The sequence below is a fragment of the Symphalangus syndactylus genome, chromosome 2 (assembly GCF_028878055.3).
Source record: "Symphalangus syndactylus isolate Jambi chromosome 2, NHGRI_mSymSyn1-v2.1_pri, whole genome shotgun sequence".
Taxonomy (NCBI): domain Eukaryota; kingdom Metazoa; phylum Chordata; class Mammalia; order Primates; family Hylobatidae; genus Symphalangus; species Symphalangus syndactylus.
The window spans coordinates 67,351,753-67,370,261 of NC_072424.2; the positions used below are offsets into that span (position 1 = coordinate 67,351,753).

The following is an 18,509-nucleotide window of genomic DNA, read 5'->3' on the forward strand; positions in this document are numbered from 1 at the left end:
TCCTACTGCATTGCAGCTTAGCTGTCTGTCCTCAACCTTTGCCATCTTGAAACAAACTGAAGGGGAAGGGCTAGGTTCTCATTATCCCTTTCTTCTAACTCTGACACATCATAAAGCAGGAACTTGCCTCTCATTGGCTCATTGCCCTCTAAGATCCAGACAGAGCACAGAGAATTTAACCACCATGGGCTCAATGGTTCTGTCTTTCCTGGGAGTCAAGTTTAAGAAATCCCAAGAACTAGCTGGCCAGGTTGTGCTGACTTGTATAAAGTCATCTTTTATTGAGGACCTATTTTGAGACAAAGCACACTCACTATCTGAATCCTGAATATTAGTCTGGCTTTGGCTTCTGTTTTTCCCTAAGTGAAAACCCATCTGCAGAAGCAGATTTCCATATATAAGCTGAAACCTGCTTTACCTCTTGTCCCAATTTCTAAGTTTAGATAATCACAGAATTTCAAGAAACATTTCCAACATTCAGTTAGAGACCGTTGCAATAACCCAGGTAAGAAATGATGACAACTTAAGGCAGTGGCAGTACAGCTAAAGAAGATGGAACCGATCAAGGAACATCTAAACAGTAACCATATAACCATGCTTATGTTAACTGAGCACTTTCTATGTGCCGGGCATTGAATAAAATGTGCATTATCTCATTCAGTCTTTGCAACAACCTAATGAGGTAGGAACTGTTATCCTTTCTGTTTTACACATGCAGAAACAGACTCAGAGTCATTAAGAAATTTGCCCAAAGTAAGTGGCAGAGCTGGGATTTGAGCCCAGGCAGTCTGACTTCAAAGCTTGTATTTTTAGTCTCTAGGCCTTACTGTCTCAAATCAGGATGATTTGGTGGTTTAGTGAATGTGGGATAGGGGGAAGGGGAAGGAGAGAAATGGGAGGAATGTTCCAGATTAGGGAAATAGATAGCTAGATGAAAGATGGAGCCCCTCATCAAGGTGAGGACACAGGAAAAGGAAGAGGTTTGGGAGGAAGGATGGTGATTTGGTTGTGAATACATTGATAGGGGACATCCAAGGAAGATGTCTGGTAGGTGGTTGGGTGTTTAAATATAGAGCTTCAGAGAACGTGATTGAGGGTAAAGAAGTAGACTCAGAGGAATCTGTATCTAGGCAGCAGAGGAGCATGTGAGCAGCAGAGAGGGGGAGCACTGAGATCTAGAGAAGAAAATGAGCAGAGAAGATGCCCAAAAACCTCAAGGACCTGCAACATTTAAGGTATCAGTGAAAAAAGCATTCAGTGGAAGAAAGGAATCGTCCAAGGGATGGTTAGGAGAACGCGGAGAGAATGGCTCACAGGAACCAAGGAGGAGGAATTTTGAGGGAGGGATGGTAGCAGGGCCCAATGCAACAGAGAAATCATGTAAAGCAAGAGTCAAAAAGTTACTATTGCATTTGGCAATTACGTCAATGTAAAACCAGCCAGTGGGAGTGCAACATGGTACAGTCATGTTAGAACAGGGGTCCCTAACCCCCAGACCATGGACCAGTACTTGTCTGTGGCCTGTTAGGAAGCCTGCCACACAGCAGGAGGTGAGCAGCAGGCAAGCAGGTGAAGCTTCATCTGTATTTACAGCTGCTTCCATCACTTGCATTACTGCCTGAGCTCCACCTCCTGTCAGATCAGCGGCAGCGTTAGATTCTTGTAGGAATGTGAACCCTACAGTGAATTGCACATGTAAGGGATCTAGGTCACGCTCTCCTTATGAAAGTCTAATGCCTGATGATCTGTCACTGTCTCCTGTCACCCCCAAATGGAACTATCTAGTTGCAGGAAAACAAGCTCAGGGTTCCCACCAATTCTACATTATGGTGAGTTGTATAATTATTTCATCATATATTACAATGCAATAATAGAAATAAAGTGTACCATAAATGTAATGTGCTTGGATCATCCTGAAACCATCGTTCCCCACTGCTGGGTTTGTGGAAAAACTGTCTTCCATGAAACCAGTCTTTGGTGCCAAAAAGGTTGAGGACTGCTGTGTTAGAAGACATTTCTACAAAGTATAGACATTTCTTACAAAGTATAGACATTCTACAAAGTATAGACATTTCTTACAAAGCTAAATGCTGTGCTGCCATATTACCTAGCAATTGTACTCCTTGGTATTTATGCAAATGAGATGGAACTTATGTCCACACAAACCTGCACATGAATGTTTATAGCATTTTTATTTGTAATTGCTGAAACTTGGAAGCAACCAAAATGTCCTTCAGTAGATGAATGGAAAAGCAAATTGTGGTACAATGGAATATTATGGTATACAATGGAATATTATTCAGCACCAGAAAGAAATGAGCCATGAAAATGCAAGGAGGAAGCCTTAAATGCATATTACTAGGGGAAATAAGCCAGTCTGAAAAGGCTACACACTGTATGATTCCAGCCACACAGAATTACAGAAAAAGCAAAACTCTGGAGAGAGTAAAAAGATCAGTGGTTGCCGGGAGCTTTGGGGCAAGAGAGGGATGAATAGGCAGAGCACAGGGGAGTTTTAGGGCAGTGAAACTACTCTTTGTGGTACTTTAATGGCAGATGCATGGTATTATGCATTTGTCAAAACCCATGGAACTGTACAACACAGAGTGAACCCTAATGCAAACCACAGACTCTAGTTAATAATACTGTATCAGTATGGACTCATCAGTTGTAACAAATGCATCACACTAATACAAGATGTTATTAAAAGGGAAAGCTGTAGGGGTGGGGGTGGGCAAAGGGCTATATGAGAACTCTGAACTTTCTGCCCAATTTTTCAGTAAATTTAAAATCGCTCTAAAAGTCTATCAATGAAGATAAAAAGGAGAGGAAAGGATGGAATAGAAGAAATAAATGAAGGAGGAAACAGGGCAGGAAGAAAGAGAAAGCCATGCATATACAATCTTGAGAGTGTAGCATAAAACCATAACTGTAATTCTGTATGCTTGTGTTACAAGTAGAACAAAAATATGACTAGCCACTCTTCTTACCAACTCCTAGGGCTCTCCATCACAAGTGCAAGATACAGTTCAAGTAATTTGGCATGATGTGAAAATTTTTCACTGCCTGACTGCCGCCTCATTTTCCAACACCATCACTGGTCTTTGCTGTGTTACAAGCTCCAGCTGCAGTTGTCTCTTTGCCTTTCTTTGCTACTCATGACACATATTTTCAGACCACTCTGCCTTTTTGCTCTTGCTGTTTCCTCTGCCTGTGTCTTCTCCCCTTCTAATCTAACCAGATCCTACCTCCTCTAACACACTACTTTCTCTGTGAAAACTTTCCTGACCTCCTTTCACCCCAGCACAGCAAGCAAGAATGATCCCTCTCCCAGTTTCCACAGTTCCTTATGCCCATCTCTTCAATATATGCTTGATACACCACAAAATAAATAACAAAAATGGTTTCAGTGGAAAAACTGGGGACAGAAAAGCCAGATCAGAACAGATTTAAGGAATGGGTAGAAGTTGAGATTTGAGTACATAGAATTGGTTTTATTGTGATGCTGTGTTAATTATTTTGATTTGTCTTTAGCATTTGGGTCTTTACCTAATGGGTTGAGGGCGGTGAGAAGAAATTCCCATAGTGGCTGTGGTGCTGTCCAGTGCTTTGGTGCTAACAGACCTGTCTCACTGAATAAGGGATGCCTCTAGAGTGATAATTTTTTTGGCCCCAGAAACTGTAGTCCTCTATTTTGAGGGGGAAGGGAGAGAGAAGAATGACCACGTCCCTTCTCTGTTATCTTTTGGAGGGTCTGGAGCCAGAGCCTGTCTCATCTGTTTGGAAAGGAAAAAGATTAGTTGACTAGGTGAGTACCTCATATATTTCTTATGGGATCACAGGCTCCTGAAGACCAATTGATGACTAAAAATAAATTGATTATTGGTTTTTCTGTCATTCATTAAATAGACATTAAAGGCCAACTGTGTTCCCAGCACCATGATAGGCTCTGGGGATACAAGATGACCAAAACGGGGTTCCTGCCACAAGGAGTTCATATAACCAGGGAGACCAACCTTGAGCCTATAACAGCAATTACGCTGTGTCTTAGTCTGCTTGAGCTACCATAACAAATTACCACACACTGGGTGGCTTAAACAACAGAAATTTATTTTCTTCCAGTTCTACTTTCCAGTTCTTCTGGCTAGAAGTCCCAGATCAAAGTCCAGCAGGGTTCAGTTTCGGGTGATGGCTGTCTTCTTGGCTTGCAGATGGGCTGTTTTGTCCTCACATGGCTGTTCTTCTGTGTGTGCACACTCAGAGTATGTGTGCAAGCATGAGTGCACTAATTCTATCAGATCAGGGCCCCACCTTTATGACCAAATTCACCTTAATTACCTCCTATTTCCAAATACAGTCACACTGGGGGTTTGGGCTTCACCATATGAATTGGGGGACGCAATCCAGTTCATAGCAGAAGCTTATAGAAAACTGTAGGTGCTGGCTGGGCGCGGTGGCTCACGCCTTTAATCCCAGCACTTTGGGAGGCTGAGGCGTTTGGATCACCTGAGGTCAGGAGTTCAAGACCAGCCTGGCCAACATGGTGAAACCCCGTCTCTACTAAAATACAAAAATTAGCCGAGCATCATGGTAGTCGCCTGTAATCCCAGCTACTCGGGAAGCTGAGGCAGGAGAATCACTTGAACCTGGGAGGCAGAGGTTGCAGTGAGCCGAGATTGCGCTATTGTACTCCAGCCTGGGGGACAAGAGCGAGACTTTGTCTCCAAAAAAAAAAAAAAGAAAAGAAAAGAAAACTGTAGGTGCACAGATGAGGGAATGGTCATCTTGTCTAGGGCAAGGCAGGGACAGCAGAAGGCTTAGCAGAGATAACGCTTGGTCTGGACTTTGAGCATGTACATGGTCATTTGCCAAGTGATGGGAGTGCCCAGCCCTGACTTGGAGGCTCTGGTGGTCTAGCAGCGCTGGTCAGGCAATAAGTTATTGTCCTACATAAAAAGGGGAGGTCTCTACCTCCCAAGCCTTCTGTCAGTCACGTCTTTATTTGGTGATATGTGCTTATTCCTCCTATGTGATTTTTACATCTGTAAGCAGCTTTTCTTGGAAGGGTATGTCACAGGTTTCTTGAATAATATTCAGATGTCACTCAGCTTTCACTGTAACAGCCTCTATGCATTCTGCAGAGGTGATTATTTCAAAAGATTCAGTGACAGAGTTAGAAGAAGAGAGTTATTGTGCTTTAAATGGCTCAAGAAATAAACATACTTGTTTCTGTGTGACAGTGGGCTGTATCTATAATGAGTCATGGGCTTGCTAAAGCAGAGCATGTCCACCCTGTCATTTCCCTTCTTTCGCAAATAGTCCTGGTGGGCACCAGGTTCCGTGAGCAGTCAGTGCTGAGTGTCCTCATGGGTAGTACTGTGTTAAGGGCCCTACCTGTGGGAGTAGATCTTCTCAGAAGGAGGAAGTGTCCTGGAAGCTATAAGAAAATGAACTACTCCTTGCTTTATTCTTCCTCCCACTCAGTTTACACTTATCTTCTGGCAACTGGACTTCTGGGCCTTGATCATGGCTTTTCAGTGGCCAGATGATGAGTTTCTTTAAAATAGGGATTGAGTCACATTCCTCTCTGCTGTAGCCTTACTTGTCCCCCAGTGGTGATCACAGTAACCCAGTAGAGATTGCTTTTGGATAAACTAGTATGACGGTTGTGTATTTTTTTTTAAGCTTGTGTTATTCTGCTGGCAATTGGTTTCCCCAGTGGGATTCAGCCTCTTTGCAATGTACCCGCCAGAGTCTCCAGCTATTCTTCTGCCCTTGGTGTAAGCCAAATGATGACCAAAGCAGGATTGCAGTCCATTCCATTGCCCCATTACCCTTGGGGAAATAGGGCAAGGCTTTAGGACGGCAGGTGGTAAGAGGGTTTGTGCTTACAGAGTAGAGTAATTTCCCCATCTCTGGGACCAAAAATTCTGTCTTTAGAGACAGAGAGGAAAATGTGGGGATATTGGCTCAAGTCAAAATGAAAGCCCTCTCCTTTCTATGATCTCTCTAGGTGGGAATTAGATTTCTGTTGCTTCAACAAGTGGGCTGGAGCACACGCTTGCAAGTTTAGGGCAGTCGACAGCACTCGGAACAGCTTCTGAAGGGGCTCTGCTCCCTGTTTACTCCCTTCCCCCTCCCCTGCAGAGACTGTTCAGAGGAGCATTTGTGAGACAAACGTCAGGAACAGCTGCTCAGCCAGACCCTTGTCTCCTGTGCTGCCGCAGTCACTGTGCTGGAACTCTCTGCTGAGGAGGGTGGAGTGTCTGGGCTCCGCTGCTCCCACAAAGCAAGCATTTTACTGTTTTCTTGGAGGCAGTTTGTTACAGATTTCAACCCTTTCTGCATCCCTCCCTCCCTTACAACACGCACACTCATCTTTTCTTGCATTACTGCTGAAATTATGCAAACTTCGTTTCTCTGTCATCTGAGCATCATTCAGAAATGTTCCTCCGATCTGTGAATTGTTCCCTGACTTCAATCCGGGCAGTGTTACAGGTCCTCTGCTGGCAGGAGGGATCAGTCCGTGAAAATCTGCAGACACAAGACTTTCAGAAGCTGTGACGAGCAGACTAGCAAGCCACAAAACATTGCAAGCTGAATGGATGTCTTAATAAGCTTTTAGATGTGGTTTGGCCAGCGTCGGCAGAGGAGGCTAAAGGGAAAAGGCAGCAAGCATTGTAACGTAAATCACTGCAGATTTGCTGGGAGTGACAGCCCTAGGAAGCTAATGATCTCTCCAGGAAAGAATTGACCACAGTTATCCAGAAACTGAACACGATGTAGAACAGAGAGGACAGCCCCTCGGATGTGAGTACCATCTCTTCAACACAAGGTTTGGAGCAGTAGGAGCAAAGCTAGTTTACTGATGGCGCTCCATAGCCACCGGTTCCTGGGTGCCTGTGGGCCATCTCTGGGTGGGTTGTACATAATGCCTGGCCGGGACTTTTATTTGCAGGTCTCTTCTGGAATATTTTGCTTGTCGGGAGACAGAACGTAGTGGCTTTAGGATATTGGCAAATTCGCCAAAGTATAGGAGAATTTGTTGTAAAGCCCCAAGAAAACAGCAAAAGCAAACCTTATAGACCTTTTTCTGTAAAAAGAAAACTGATTGCATCACAGACAAGCAGCTGTGTGACCCTCTGGTGTTTGTGATGAGAGACAAAAGAATTAGCAAATTACAGAGCAACAAAAATGGGGCAGTGGGCTGGGAGGACGAAGGGAAATCTTAGCAAGCTAAATCCCTACCTAGATTCAGAATGTGCATTGCATACTTATGCTCATGTATTTATTTCCTTTTTGCTTAAAGAATGGGCAGCATGTTTGCGTTTAAGGTTTTCCCCCAGAATGCTGTGAAAAATGAGCATTGTGACAAAAAGGGATGTAATTGATAGGCTTGGGGCAGAATACATTTCTCACTGCCAGCAGTGGGAAGTATCTTGAATGATAGCTGATCTACTTGGAAGAGGAGGCTCAGATATAAGGAGGGGGTGAACTGCTACAGCCGAGGTAGCCAACAGGTTGGCAGTGAAGTTTAACTCTTTGATTCCAGACTGGTTTCACCCCTCTGTTCCCTTCCCCTCCCAATTTACTGTCAGGGGTTCCCCCATCCCTTCTTAAACTGCCTCCCATCGCTTCTTAAACTGCCCCCCACCCCTGTAACACACACATCTCTGTCTGGTCCAATTTGTCAGGTCAGGGCATCAGATGAGAAGAAGCAGAGCGTCTTCTCACTCTAAGGGATGGGGATCATTGTTCTAGATGGGAGGTAAGGATTTGGGATTTAGGAAGAATGACCATGAGGGAGGGAGAGAGGTGGTGTCTCTGCTTGGCCTGCACCTAGTATCTCTGCTGGGCCTGCACCCACACCCAAGGCTGAAGGTGCAGGAAGAAGCAGAAAGGAAGCAGAAAAGAAGCCCCTCATTTGATAACCTTCCCACCCACAAACTGTGTGTAAATGCACCTGCAGGTGAAGGCTGGAGATCCTAGTAAGGATGCGATTACTGGGCTTAAATTGAAAATGAGCTTGAGATGTCCAAGCACATAGGGATGGTGTTGGCAACAGACTAGGAATTGGAAAGCTGGGGTTCTGTTCCTGATCTTGCAGGCAGTTTTCTGTATGACTCTGGTAAGGAGAGTATCCCAAGTCCTGTGTGAGGGACCCGTTCTGGAGGCTGCTCTGTGGGTGCTTTGGTCATGGTGGGGGGATGGAGTGAGAGAGGAACATTCTTAAGTAGCTGTAACTGAAAAGCAAAAAAATAGAAGGGTGTTTCTGCTTGGCCAATGTTTTCTCACCACTGTAGTATTTTTCTTTTTTTTTTTTTTTTTTTTTTTATTATACTTTAGGGTTTTAGGGTACATGTGCACAATGTGCAGGTTTGTTACATATGTATCCATGTGCCATGTTGATTTCCTGCACCCATTAACTCGTCATTTAGCATTAGGTGTATCTCCTAATGCTGTCCCTCCCCCCTCCCCCCACCCCACAACAGTCCCCGGAGCGTGATGTTCCCCTTCCTGTGTCCATGAGTTCTCCTTGTTCAATTCCCACCTATGAGTGAGAACATGCGGTGTTTGGTTTTTTGTCCTTGCGATAGTTTACTGAGAATGATGTTTTCCAGTTTCATCCATGTCCCTACAAAGGACACGAACTCATCATTTTTTATGGCTGCATAGTATTCCATGGTGTATATGTGCCACATTTTCTTAATCCAGTCTATCGTTGTTGGACATTTGGGTTGGTTCCAACTCTTTGCTATTGTGAATAGTGCCGCAATAAACATACGTGTGCATGTGTCTTTATAGCAGCATGATTTATAGTCCTTTGGGTATATACCCAGTAATGGGATGGCTGGGTCAAATGGTATTTCTAGTTCTAGATCCCTGAGGAATCGCCACACTGACTTCCACAATGGTTGAACTAGTTTACAGTCCCACCAACAGTGTAAAAGTGTTCCTATTTCTCCACATCCTCTCCAGCACCTGTTGTTTCCTGATTTTTTAATGATGGCCATTCTAACTGATGTGAGACGGTATCTCACTGTGGTTTTGATTTGCATTTCTCTGATGGCCAGTGATGAGGAGCATTTCTTCATGTGTTTTTTGGCTGCATAAATGTCTTCTTTTGAGAAGTGTCTGTTCATGTCCTCTGCCCACTTTTTGATGGGGTTGTTTGTTTTTTTCTTGTAAATTTGTTTGAGTTCATTGTAGATTCTGGATATTAGCCCTTTGTCAGATGAGTAGGTTGCAAAAATTTTCTCCCATTGTGTAGGTTGCCTGTTCACTCTGATGATAGTTTCTTTTGCTGTGCAGAAGCTCTTTAGTTTAATGAGATCCCATTTGTCGATTTTGGCTTTTGTTGCCATTGCTTTTGGTGTTTTAGACATGAAGTCCTTGCCCACGCCTATGTCCTGAATGGTATTGCCTAGGTTTTCTTGTAGGATTTTAATGGTTTTAGGTCTAACATATAAGTCTTTAATCCATCTTGAATTAATTTTTGTATAAGGTGTAAGGAAGGGATCCAGTTGCAGCTTTCTACATATGGCTAGCCAGTTTTCCCAGCACCATTTATTAAATAGGGAATCCTTTCCCCATTTCTTGTTTTTGTCAGGTTTGTCAAAGATCAGATAGTTGTAGCTATGCGGCATCATTTCTGAGGGCTCTGTTCTGTTCCATTGATCTATGTCTCTGTTGTGGTACCAGTACCATGCTGTTTTGGTTACTGTAGCCTTGTAGTATAGTTTAAAGTCAGGTAGCGTGATGCCTCCAGCTTTGTTCTTTTGGCTTAGGATTGACTTGGCGATGCGGGCTCTTTTTTGGTTCCATATGAACTTTAAAGTAGTTTTTTCCAATTCTGTGAAGAAAGTCATTGGTAGCTTGATGGGGATGGCATTGAATCTATAAATTACCTTGGGCAGTATGGCCATTTTCACGATATTGATTCTTCCAACCCATGAGCATGGAATGTTCTTCCATTTGTTTGTATCCTCTTTTATTTCATTGAGCAGTGGTTTGTAGTTCTCCTTGAAGAGGTCCTTCACATCCCTTGTAAGTTGGATTCCTAGTTATTTTATTCTCTTTGAAGCAATTGTGAATGGGAGTTCACTCATGATTTGGCTCTCTGTTTGTCTGTTATTGGTGTACAAGAATGCTTGTGATTTTTGTACATTAATTTTGTATCCTGAGACTTTGCTGAAGTTGCTAATCAGCTTAAGGAGATTTTGGGCTGAGACAATGGGGTTTTCTAGATATACAATCATGTCATCTGCAAACAGGGACAATTTGACTTCCTCTTTTCCTAATTGAATACCCTTTATTTCCTTCTCCTGCCTGATTGCTCTGGCCAGAACTTCCAGCACTATGTTGAATAGGAGCAGTGAGAGAGGGCATCCCTGTCTTGTGCCAGTTTTCAGAGGGAATGCTTCCAGTTTTTGCCCATTCAGTATGATATTGGCTGTGGGTTTGTTGTAGATAGCTCTTATTATTTTGAGATACATCCCATCAATACCTAATTTATTGAGAGTTTTTAGCATGAAGGGTTGTTGAATTTTGTCAAAGGCCTTTTCTGCATCTACTGAGATAATCATGTGGTTTTTGTCTTTGGTTCTGTTTATATGCTGGATTACATTTATTGATTTGCGTATGTTGAACCAGCCTTGCATCCCAGGGATGAAGCCCACTTGATCATGGTGGATAAGCTTTTTGATGTGCTGCTGGATTCGGTTTGCCAGTATTTTATTGAGGATTTTTGCATCAATGTTCATCAAGGATATTGGTCTGAAATTCTCTTTTTTGGTTATGTCTCTGCCAGGTTTTGGTATCAGGACGATGCTGGCTTCGTAAAATGTGTTAGGGAGGATTCCCTCTTTTTCTATCGATTGGAATAGTTTCAGAAGGAATGGTACCAGCTCCTCCTTGTACCTCTGGTAGAATTCAGCTGTGAATCCATCAGGTCCTGGACTCTTTTTGGTTGGTAAGCTATTGATTATTGCCACAATTTCAGAACCTGTTATTGGTCTATTCAGAGATTCAACTTCTTCCTGGTTTAGTCTTGGGAGGGTGTATTTGTCGAGGAATTTATCCATTTCTTCTAGATTTTCTAGTTTATTTGCATAGAGGTGTTGTAGTATTCTCTGATGGTAGATTGTATTTCTGTGGGATCGGTGGTGATATCCCCTTTTTCGTTTTTTATTGCATCTATTTGATTCTTCTCTCTTTTCTTCTTTATTAGTCTTGCTAGCGGTCCATCAATTTTGTTGATCTTTTCAAAAAACCAGCTCCTGGATTCATTAATTTTTTGAAGGGTTTTTTGTGTCTCTATTTCCTTCAGTTCTGCTCTGATTTTAGTTATTTCTAGCCTTCTGCTAGCTTTTGAATGTGTTTGCTCTTGCTTTTCTAGTTCTTTTAATTGTGATGTTAGGGTGTCAATTTTGGATCTTTCCTGCTTTCTCTTGTGGGCATTTAGTGCTATAAATTTCCCTCTACACACCACTTTGAACGTGTCCCAGAGATTCTGGTATGTTGTGTCTTTGTTCTCGTTGGTTTCAAAGAACATCTTTATTTCTGCCTTCATTTCATTATGTACCCAATAGTCATTCAGGAGCAGATTGTTCAGTTTCCATGTAGTTGAGCGGTTTTGAGTGAGTTTCTTAATCCTGAGTTCTAGTTTGATTGCACTGTGGTCTGAGAGACAGTTTGTTATAATCTCTGTTCTTTTACATTTGCTGAGAAGAGCTTTACTTCCAACTATGTGGTCAATTTTGGAATAGGTGTGGTGTGGTGCTGAAAAAAATGTATATTCTGTTGATTTGGGGTGGAGAGTTCTGTAGATGTCTATTAGGTCCACTTTATGTAGAGCTGAGTTCAATTCCTGGATATCCTTGTTAACTTTCTGTCTCGTTGATCTGTCTAATGCTGACAGTGGGGTGTTAAAATCTCCCATTATTATTGTGACACCACTGTAGTATTTTTCTATCTTTAACCAAACAAAAAGGAAAATTAATGTGGGCTGTGCTTGCAAAGGGCTGTTTACCAGTGGTAATTATCTAAACAAGGCTATCTCAGTAGCTTGCAGCTATGGCATAAGTGTACTTCAGTCTCAGTATCCAGGAGGCTGAATTCATTGCATGGGACTGGAGGGTGGGAGGGGAGTGGCTATGAATTTACTATGGGCCAGCTGGACCCCTGCATCCATTGCTGAGGAGGCTGCACAGCGCTGCTGGTGTGGAGCTTGTGACCTCAGTTGTTGGGCTGTGCTGAGGTTGCAGCAAAAAAACCTCTACCCTCAGGGGCTAAGCCATGGAGCAGAATGAGTAGAATTTTAGCCATGAAAATATTTGTATGAACTGGACTGTTGTACTTGACACATTCATATACCCATTGCAAGGAAAGGTTCTGGAATGGAAGGGGGCCGTTAGGTCTAGTGTCCAGAGATAACAAATGGGTAGATGAGGGGGAGGGTGTGGTTGTGGAAGGGAGATCATTTCGTAAGTCATGGCTAATACTCTCTATTTTCCTGCCATTTAGACCTGGAGTGATTTTGCAATATTTGGGCAAACAGAGCAGAAGCTCAGTATAATTGGTTTGAACAAAGCACAGATTACCTGAATGAAAAGAGGCGGCGCACCTATGTTTTTAAAAACAAACCACTTCCAGATAGTGTAACGGTCTGGGAAACATAAAGCCCAGACTGTAGCCATTCAGTGCGACCATGAGAATTTTCAAAGGCATTTCCAGTTCCATTACTTTCAGTGTTTTGAGTCTCAACTTTATTCCTTTTTTTTTTTTTTGGCTCGTTCTATTTCTGGCGTATCCCAGGGATCTCAGACCATGACTCACCAAGCTGCTTTAGAGCAGACCCTTCACCAGATCTGTTTTGTTTCTAATGACCCAGTGAGCAGGAGCAGGATGGGTTTGCGAGAGTTCCTCTCTCTTTTTCTGCTATTCTTTACCTGCATATTGAGCAGCAGATAGAGAATGATGAGAAAGTTTGATAATTCACAAGAGTCGGGGGTAAGAATTCTTTCCAAAGTTAGGCCGGGCGCGGTGGCTCACGCTTGTAATCCCAGCACTTTGGGAGGCCGAGGTGGGCGGATCACGAGGTCAGGAGATCGAGACCACGGTGAAACCCCGTCTCTACTAAAAATACAAAAAAAAAATTAGCCGGGCGTGGTGGCGGGCGCCTGTAGTCCCAGCTACTCGGAGAGGCTGAGGCAGGAGAATGGCGTGAACCCGGGAGGCGGAGCTTGCAGTGAGCCGAGATTGCGCCACTGCACTCCAGCCTGGGCGACAGAGCGAGACTCCGTCTCAAAAAAAAAAAAAAAAAAAAAAAAAAGAATTCTTTCCAAAGTTACAGTATTCACATCTGGACCACACTTTCACATAATAAAATACCCTCCTTAATACCCACCACGGTCCTGGGAGATAAATGTTCTCATGTCTGTTTTATACATGGGCATTTAATCCCAGCCTCACAGAGTGGTTGGCCAAACAACCTGCCTGAATGCCACGGTGAACGAGTTCAAACAGGATATGGTCCAGGGCTTTCCAGCCGTATTATGGCCAATTCCTTAATCTTTAGAGACTGAAAGGACATTTGGGTGTGCCTGGGAACAAATGTAAAGGATGGCTGCATCTTCCAGACCTTCAAAGTTAGGATGTGTGGTAGGGTTTGGATTGAAGGATGGTATCTCTGTTGTAGCATTTTCTTTCCATTTGTATATACTAGTATTTTCAATAAGTATCTTTTAAAATGCAAAGAAGCCCTCACTTCCTTGCTGTTCTAGCAGGACTGGATTAGGCATTTAAGTATTTCTTCTTCTACCCTTCACCCTTGAAATAATTACCAATGGCTTTGGTTGGGTCTAATGGCAGCCCAGGTATACTAGGGGGGGAGTCCCAGTCTTTAAAATTCTATTCATTTTGCTATGTGGTAGGAAGAATTTAGTTTACTACTAGTTACTGCCCTCCAGATCACTGCTCTGCGACAGGGCTTTAGTGTTCTATAGGTGGTTTTGGTGCCACTTCTTTTCCTCCTGTTAGCAAGGAAGCAACATGACCAGCCCCCTGCATTGGCAGAGCCACTGTTAGTGTTTAGCATCTGTGTTGTCCCCAAGGTGGATTGTTTCAGCCACTTGGAACCAGGAATCGGCCCAGGCCTGTGCCCAGCTCTCCATCTGTTCCAGAACTCGTGAACTACACTATTTACAGTGAAAAAAGGATGAAGGGAGAGAACTGCAGTAAATGCTAGGAGAAAACCCCAAAGAGAGAACCCACTCAGCAGAGTCTCTGTGGGGTGTGTTCCACAGGCCACTGACCCACTGGGGAAGCGGCACGTTAGCCATAGTGGATGCACAAAACCCAACCAGGAGGCCTTTGGTGATCACACACAGTACAGTTCCCTGCCAAAGGCGGTGTGTAAACCAGGTGGTGCTTAGGGGATTATACCAGGCCTCTGCTCCCTGGGAGAAAAACAGAGCAAACCTTGCAGTTCTGGCCATACTCTTCTGGAGGATGTCCCTGATGGGGGAAGAAGGGAGGGAGGTTGGCACATTCTGCTGCCTTCCACTTGGAAGTTCTGTTCAGGGGCTTTGCTGTGGAATGTGCTTCCCGTGTGTCCTGCCTCCCACAGCTCCCCTCCCCTGCAACATGCAAGCAGCAGAATGCCTTAAAATCACAGAGAAGAGGTGTGACCTATCCTTGTGTGTCAAGTGGTCCTGATGGCAGCTTTGTTTTGTAACCCCTAGGTCCCGAAGATGGCATATTCATAAAGACATCTTCTGATGATTGTGAACATCTTTACCTGTGGGTGCCAGGCCGGGCCAATGACATCGTGTTGAGCTGAAGGAACTTGTCTACCGCTTCCCTGAAAACCTTTGTTTCCTAATTCATGAGCCAGCAAGATGCGGTCGCTGCACTTTCAGAGCGCCTTCTCATAGCTGCGTACAAAGGCCAAACAGAGAATGTGGTTCAGCTCATCAACAAAGGCGCCAAGGTAGCAGTTACCAAGGTAACAAGAGAAAAATACGCTGTAGCCATTCCCTGGGAACTGGCCTACCTCTTAACCATTGTCCAAAAAACTGCTGGGTTTGGTTTGCAGCTTTCAAAGAACTGGCTTTTCTTCCAGTGATGGAGGTTTGGGGAGAAGGAGGATTATTAAGAATGCTTTTGTTGCCGTCTTTCAAGTGGAGCAACTTGTAATTAGCATTTGACAGTCTTTAAAATCACGGTGGCTTTTCTCACCTATTTCTTTAGCTAAATGGAGAGGAGATCTCTTGGGAGAAGTTGGGACACAAAAGCTTATTGGACAGAGTGTGCGATAATCACGTTAGATGGGCCTCCCGGGGAGGTGGACCAGCTTGTGCACACTCCTCCACTGTGCAGAGTTTCATTGTCCCCGTCTGTATGATGACGGCCTGGACCAGATGACTGCTACAACCTCTATAGGCTTTGATTTCATGTGGGTCAGTGAAGATGGGTGGTAAGCTTTGGAGGGCGTTGCTTACCCTGCGCCAACAGAGAAGACTATGAAAGATAAGAGACCATACTGGCCAAAGGCAGTTTTGTAGCAAAGCCAAGAAAAGGCAGGCTCTGTGCAGCTAGATGGAAAGTTTGAATGCACTGGCAAAGTAATGCTGATAGCAAGCACCTATTGAGCCCTGTATTGCTGTAAGCACTTTACAGCCCTCTAGAAGAGATTTCTCTTCTCATTCCCATTTTGGAGATGAGGAAACTTGTCCAGGGTCCCTCAGCCGCTGAGTGGTGGAAATGCAACTTGTACCCACAGAGTCTGGCTCCGAAGCCCACCCTCCAGACCTCCCCAGAAAGAGCTGTGAAGAGGGGCAAAGTTTAATTTTCACAGAAGGTCATCTGTTAACTTCTGACCTCCTGTGGCAGATTGGTCAGCTCCTATTTTCATGTTTACTTACATGCAGTTTTCTCATTCCATGCCGGCCTCCAGAGAGGTCTTGAGCTACTTGTAGGTCCCCATGGAGGTGAATAGGGGTCTGCCCATAAATGGTGATTGGATTGTTTGGAACTGAAGGTGAAGGGAGCCTTAACTCAGAGCTTGTGTGATCTATCCATAGCACTTTCCAGGGCCCAGGCAATCACAAGTGGGAGAGAGTGCGGACTCTGTAGTTAGGGCACCTGCTCACAGATTTTAACTCTGCTTTGTTTGCTAATTGTGCAAGTTGCTTAACTTCTTTGAGCCTCAGTTTCTTATCTGTAAAAGAGGGATAATAATGTCAGCTTTTCAGAATTGTTATAACAATAACTTAATGCACTTAGGGCATAGTCTGCAAGTTTTTTTCTATAAATAGACTTAATTATTTGCTATTTTATAAACAGCTTTATTAAGATATAATTTATGTACATTAAATTCACCTATTTTAATTGTACAATTCAATAATTTCTAGTGTATTTACACCACCACTGCTATGCACTGAATTGTTTTTCCCCCAAATTCGTTTTTTTCAACCCTAATCCCTAATGGTATTTAGAGATATAGGGCCTTTAGGAAATAATTAGGTTTTTAAATGGGGTCATGAGAGTGGGGCCCTTGTGATGAAATTAGTTTCTAGGTAAGAAAAGGCACCAGGGTCTGCTGTCTCTCCCCCTCCCTGATATGTGAGGACACAGTGAGAAAGTGGTCATCAGCAAGCTAAGAAAAGGGCCCCCACTAGAACCAGACCACGCGGGTACCCTGAACTCACGCATCCCAGCCTCCAGAACTGAGGAACAAATCTCTTGTTCTGGCAACTAATATAAGCACATTCAAATATTAGAACATTTCTATCGTCACAATAAAAAATCATATATATATATTTTGTTTGTTTGTTTGTTTGTTTTGAGACAGTCTCTCCTTCTGTTGCCCAGGCAGGAGTACAGTGGCACAATCCTTAGCTCACTGCAACCTCCACCTCCCAGGTTCAAGTGATTCTTGTGCCTCAGCCTCCCATGTAGCTGGGACTACAGGCACATACCACCATACCTGCCTAATTTTTGTATTTTGAGTAGAGATAGGGTTTCACCGTGTTGGGCCAGGCTGGTCTCAAACTCCTGACCTCAGGTGATCCACCCGCCTCGGCCTCCCAAAGTGCTGGGATTACAGGCATGAGCCACTGAGCCCGGCTGCCAGTAAAAATCTTCATACCCATTACCTGTCACTTCCCATTCCCACCCCCAACTCCTGGCAACCATGAATCTACTTTTTGTCTCTATAAACTTACCTTTTCTAGGCATTTTATATAAATAGAATCATATGGTATGTGGTCTTTTGTGTCTGACTTCTCTCACTTAGCATAAAGTTTTCAGGGTTCATCTCTGTTGTAGCATATATCAATACTTCATTCCTTTTCATGACTGAGTAATAATCCATTGTATACATATATTCTGTTTATCTCTTTATCAGTTGATGGACATTTGTGGTTGATTCCAGTTTGGGGCTATTATGAATAATGCTTTTGTGAAAATTTATATACAAGTTTTTGTGTGGGAAATATGTTTTCAGTTCTCTAGAGTATATTCCTAGGAGTGGAATTGCTGGGTTGTATGGCAAATCTGTTTAACACATTAAGAAACTGCCAAGCTATTTTCCAGAATACCTGTACCATTTTACGTTCCACCAGCAATGTATGAGGGTTTCAGTTTCTCTACAATCTCACCAGTGCTTGTCTGTCTTTTTTTATACATCATTTGCTTTTTCATAGTTATCTTTATCAAAGTAACCCATGCCCATTGGAATTTTAAAACTATTAGTTCAAATACTGATAAAGGTTTTTAATAAAAACAGTGATCCCTTAGCCCAGTGCCATTTACACTCCAAAGAAACAGCTTTCAACCTTCTAGATGTTTCTTTTCTGGTATTTGTCTCCATATTTCCAATGAATATGTATGTTGTACCACCTGATTCATCAGTTTAGTTTTTTTAATGAAGTGAAGTTTAATATTTTATTTATGTTATACTCGTGTGTGTGTGTGTGTGTGTGTGTGTATAATTTATTTAACAGATGTTCCCCTCTGTCACCCAGGCTGGAATGCAGTGGCATGAACATAGCTCACTGTAGCCTCCACCTCCTAGGCTCAAGCAGTCCTCCCACCTCAACTCCCTGTGTAGCTGGGACTACAGGCACGCACACTTTTAATTGTTAAGACAGGGTCTCCCTATGTTGCCCAGGCTGGTTTCGAACTCCTGGACTCAAGTGATTCTCCCTCCTCAGCCTCCCAAAGTGTTGGAATTACAGGCATGAGCCACCATGCCTGGCCTTTCTTTTATATTTTTAAAATTTATTTATTGTGGTAAAATATACATACTAAATGTACTACTACAACCATTTTTAAATGCATAGTTCAGTGGCATTAAATACATTCACATTATTGTGCAACCATCACCACCATCCATCTTCAGAAATTTTTCATCTTCCCCAACTGAAGCTCTATACCCATTAAACGCTAACTTCTCATTTCCTCCTCCCAGACCCTGGCACCCACCGTTCTACTTCCTGTCTCTG

At 43.4% G+C, this 18,509-nt stretch overlaps 1 protein-coding gene and 1 long non-coding RNA gene across 5 annotated transcripts in view; one reads left to right on the plus strand and one right to left on the minus strand.

Moving 5' to 3' along the window:
* The window catches only part of LOC129470757 (uncharacterized), a 28,983-nt gene extending 14,051 nt beyond the window's left edge, over window positions 1-14,932 (minus strand). Inside the window, exons 1-2 of the long non-coding RNA XR_008653296.2 lie at window positions 14,801-14,932; window positions 12,838-12,950 (exon numbers count right to left, since the gene is read on the minus strand). This is a non-coding gene — a long non-coding RNA (uncharacterized lncRNA). The remainder of the gene's footprint in view (window positions 1-12,837; window positions 12,951-14,800) is intronic.
* Window positions 14,858-18,509, plus strand: part of ANKRD6 (ankyrin repeat domain 6) — a 68,082-nt gene continuing 64,430 nt past the window's right edge. For all 4 annotated transcript variants that reach the window (XM_055258801.2, XM_055258810.2, XM_055258826.2 and 1 more), the window contains exon 1: window positions 14,858-15,007. In XM_055258801.2, the coding sequence (XP_055114776.2) occupies window positions 14,888-15,007 (120 nt within the window). In that variant the 5' untranslated portion in view covers window positions 14,858-14,887. The remainder of the gene's footprint in view (window positions 15,008-18,509) is intronic.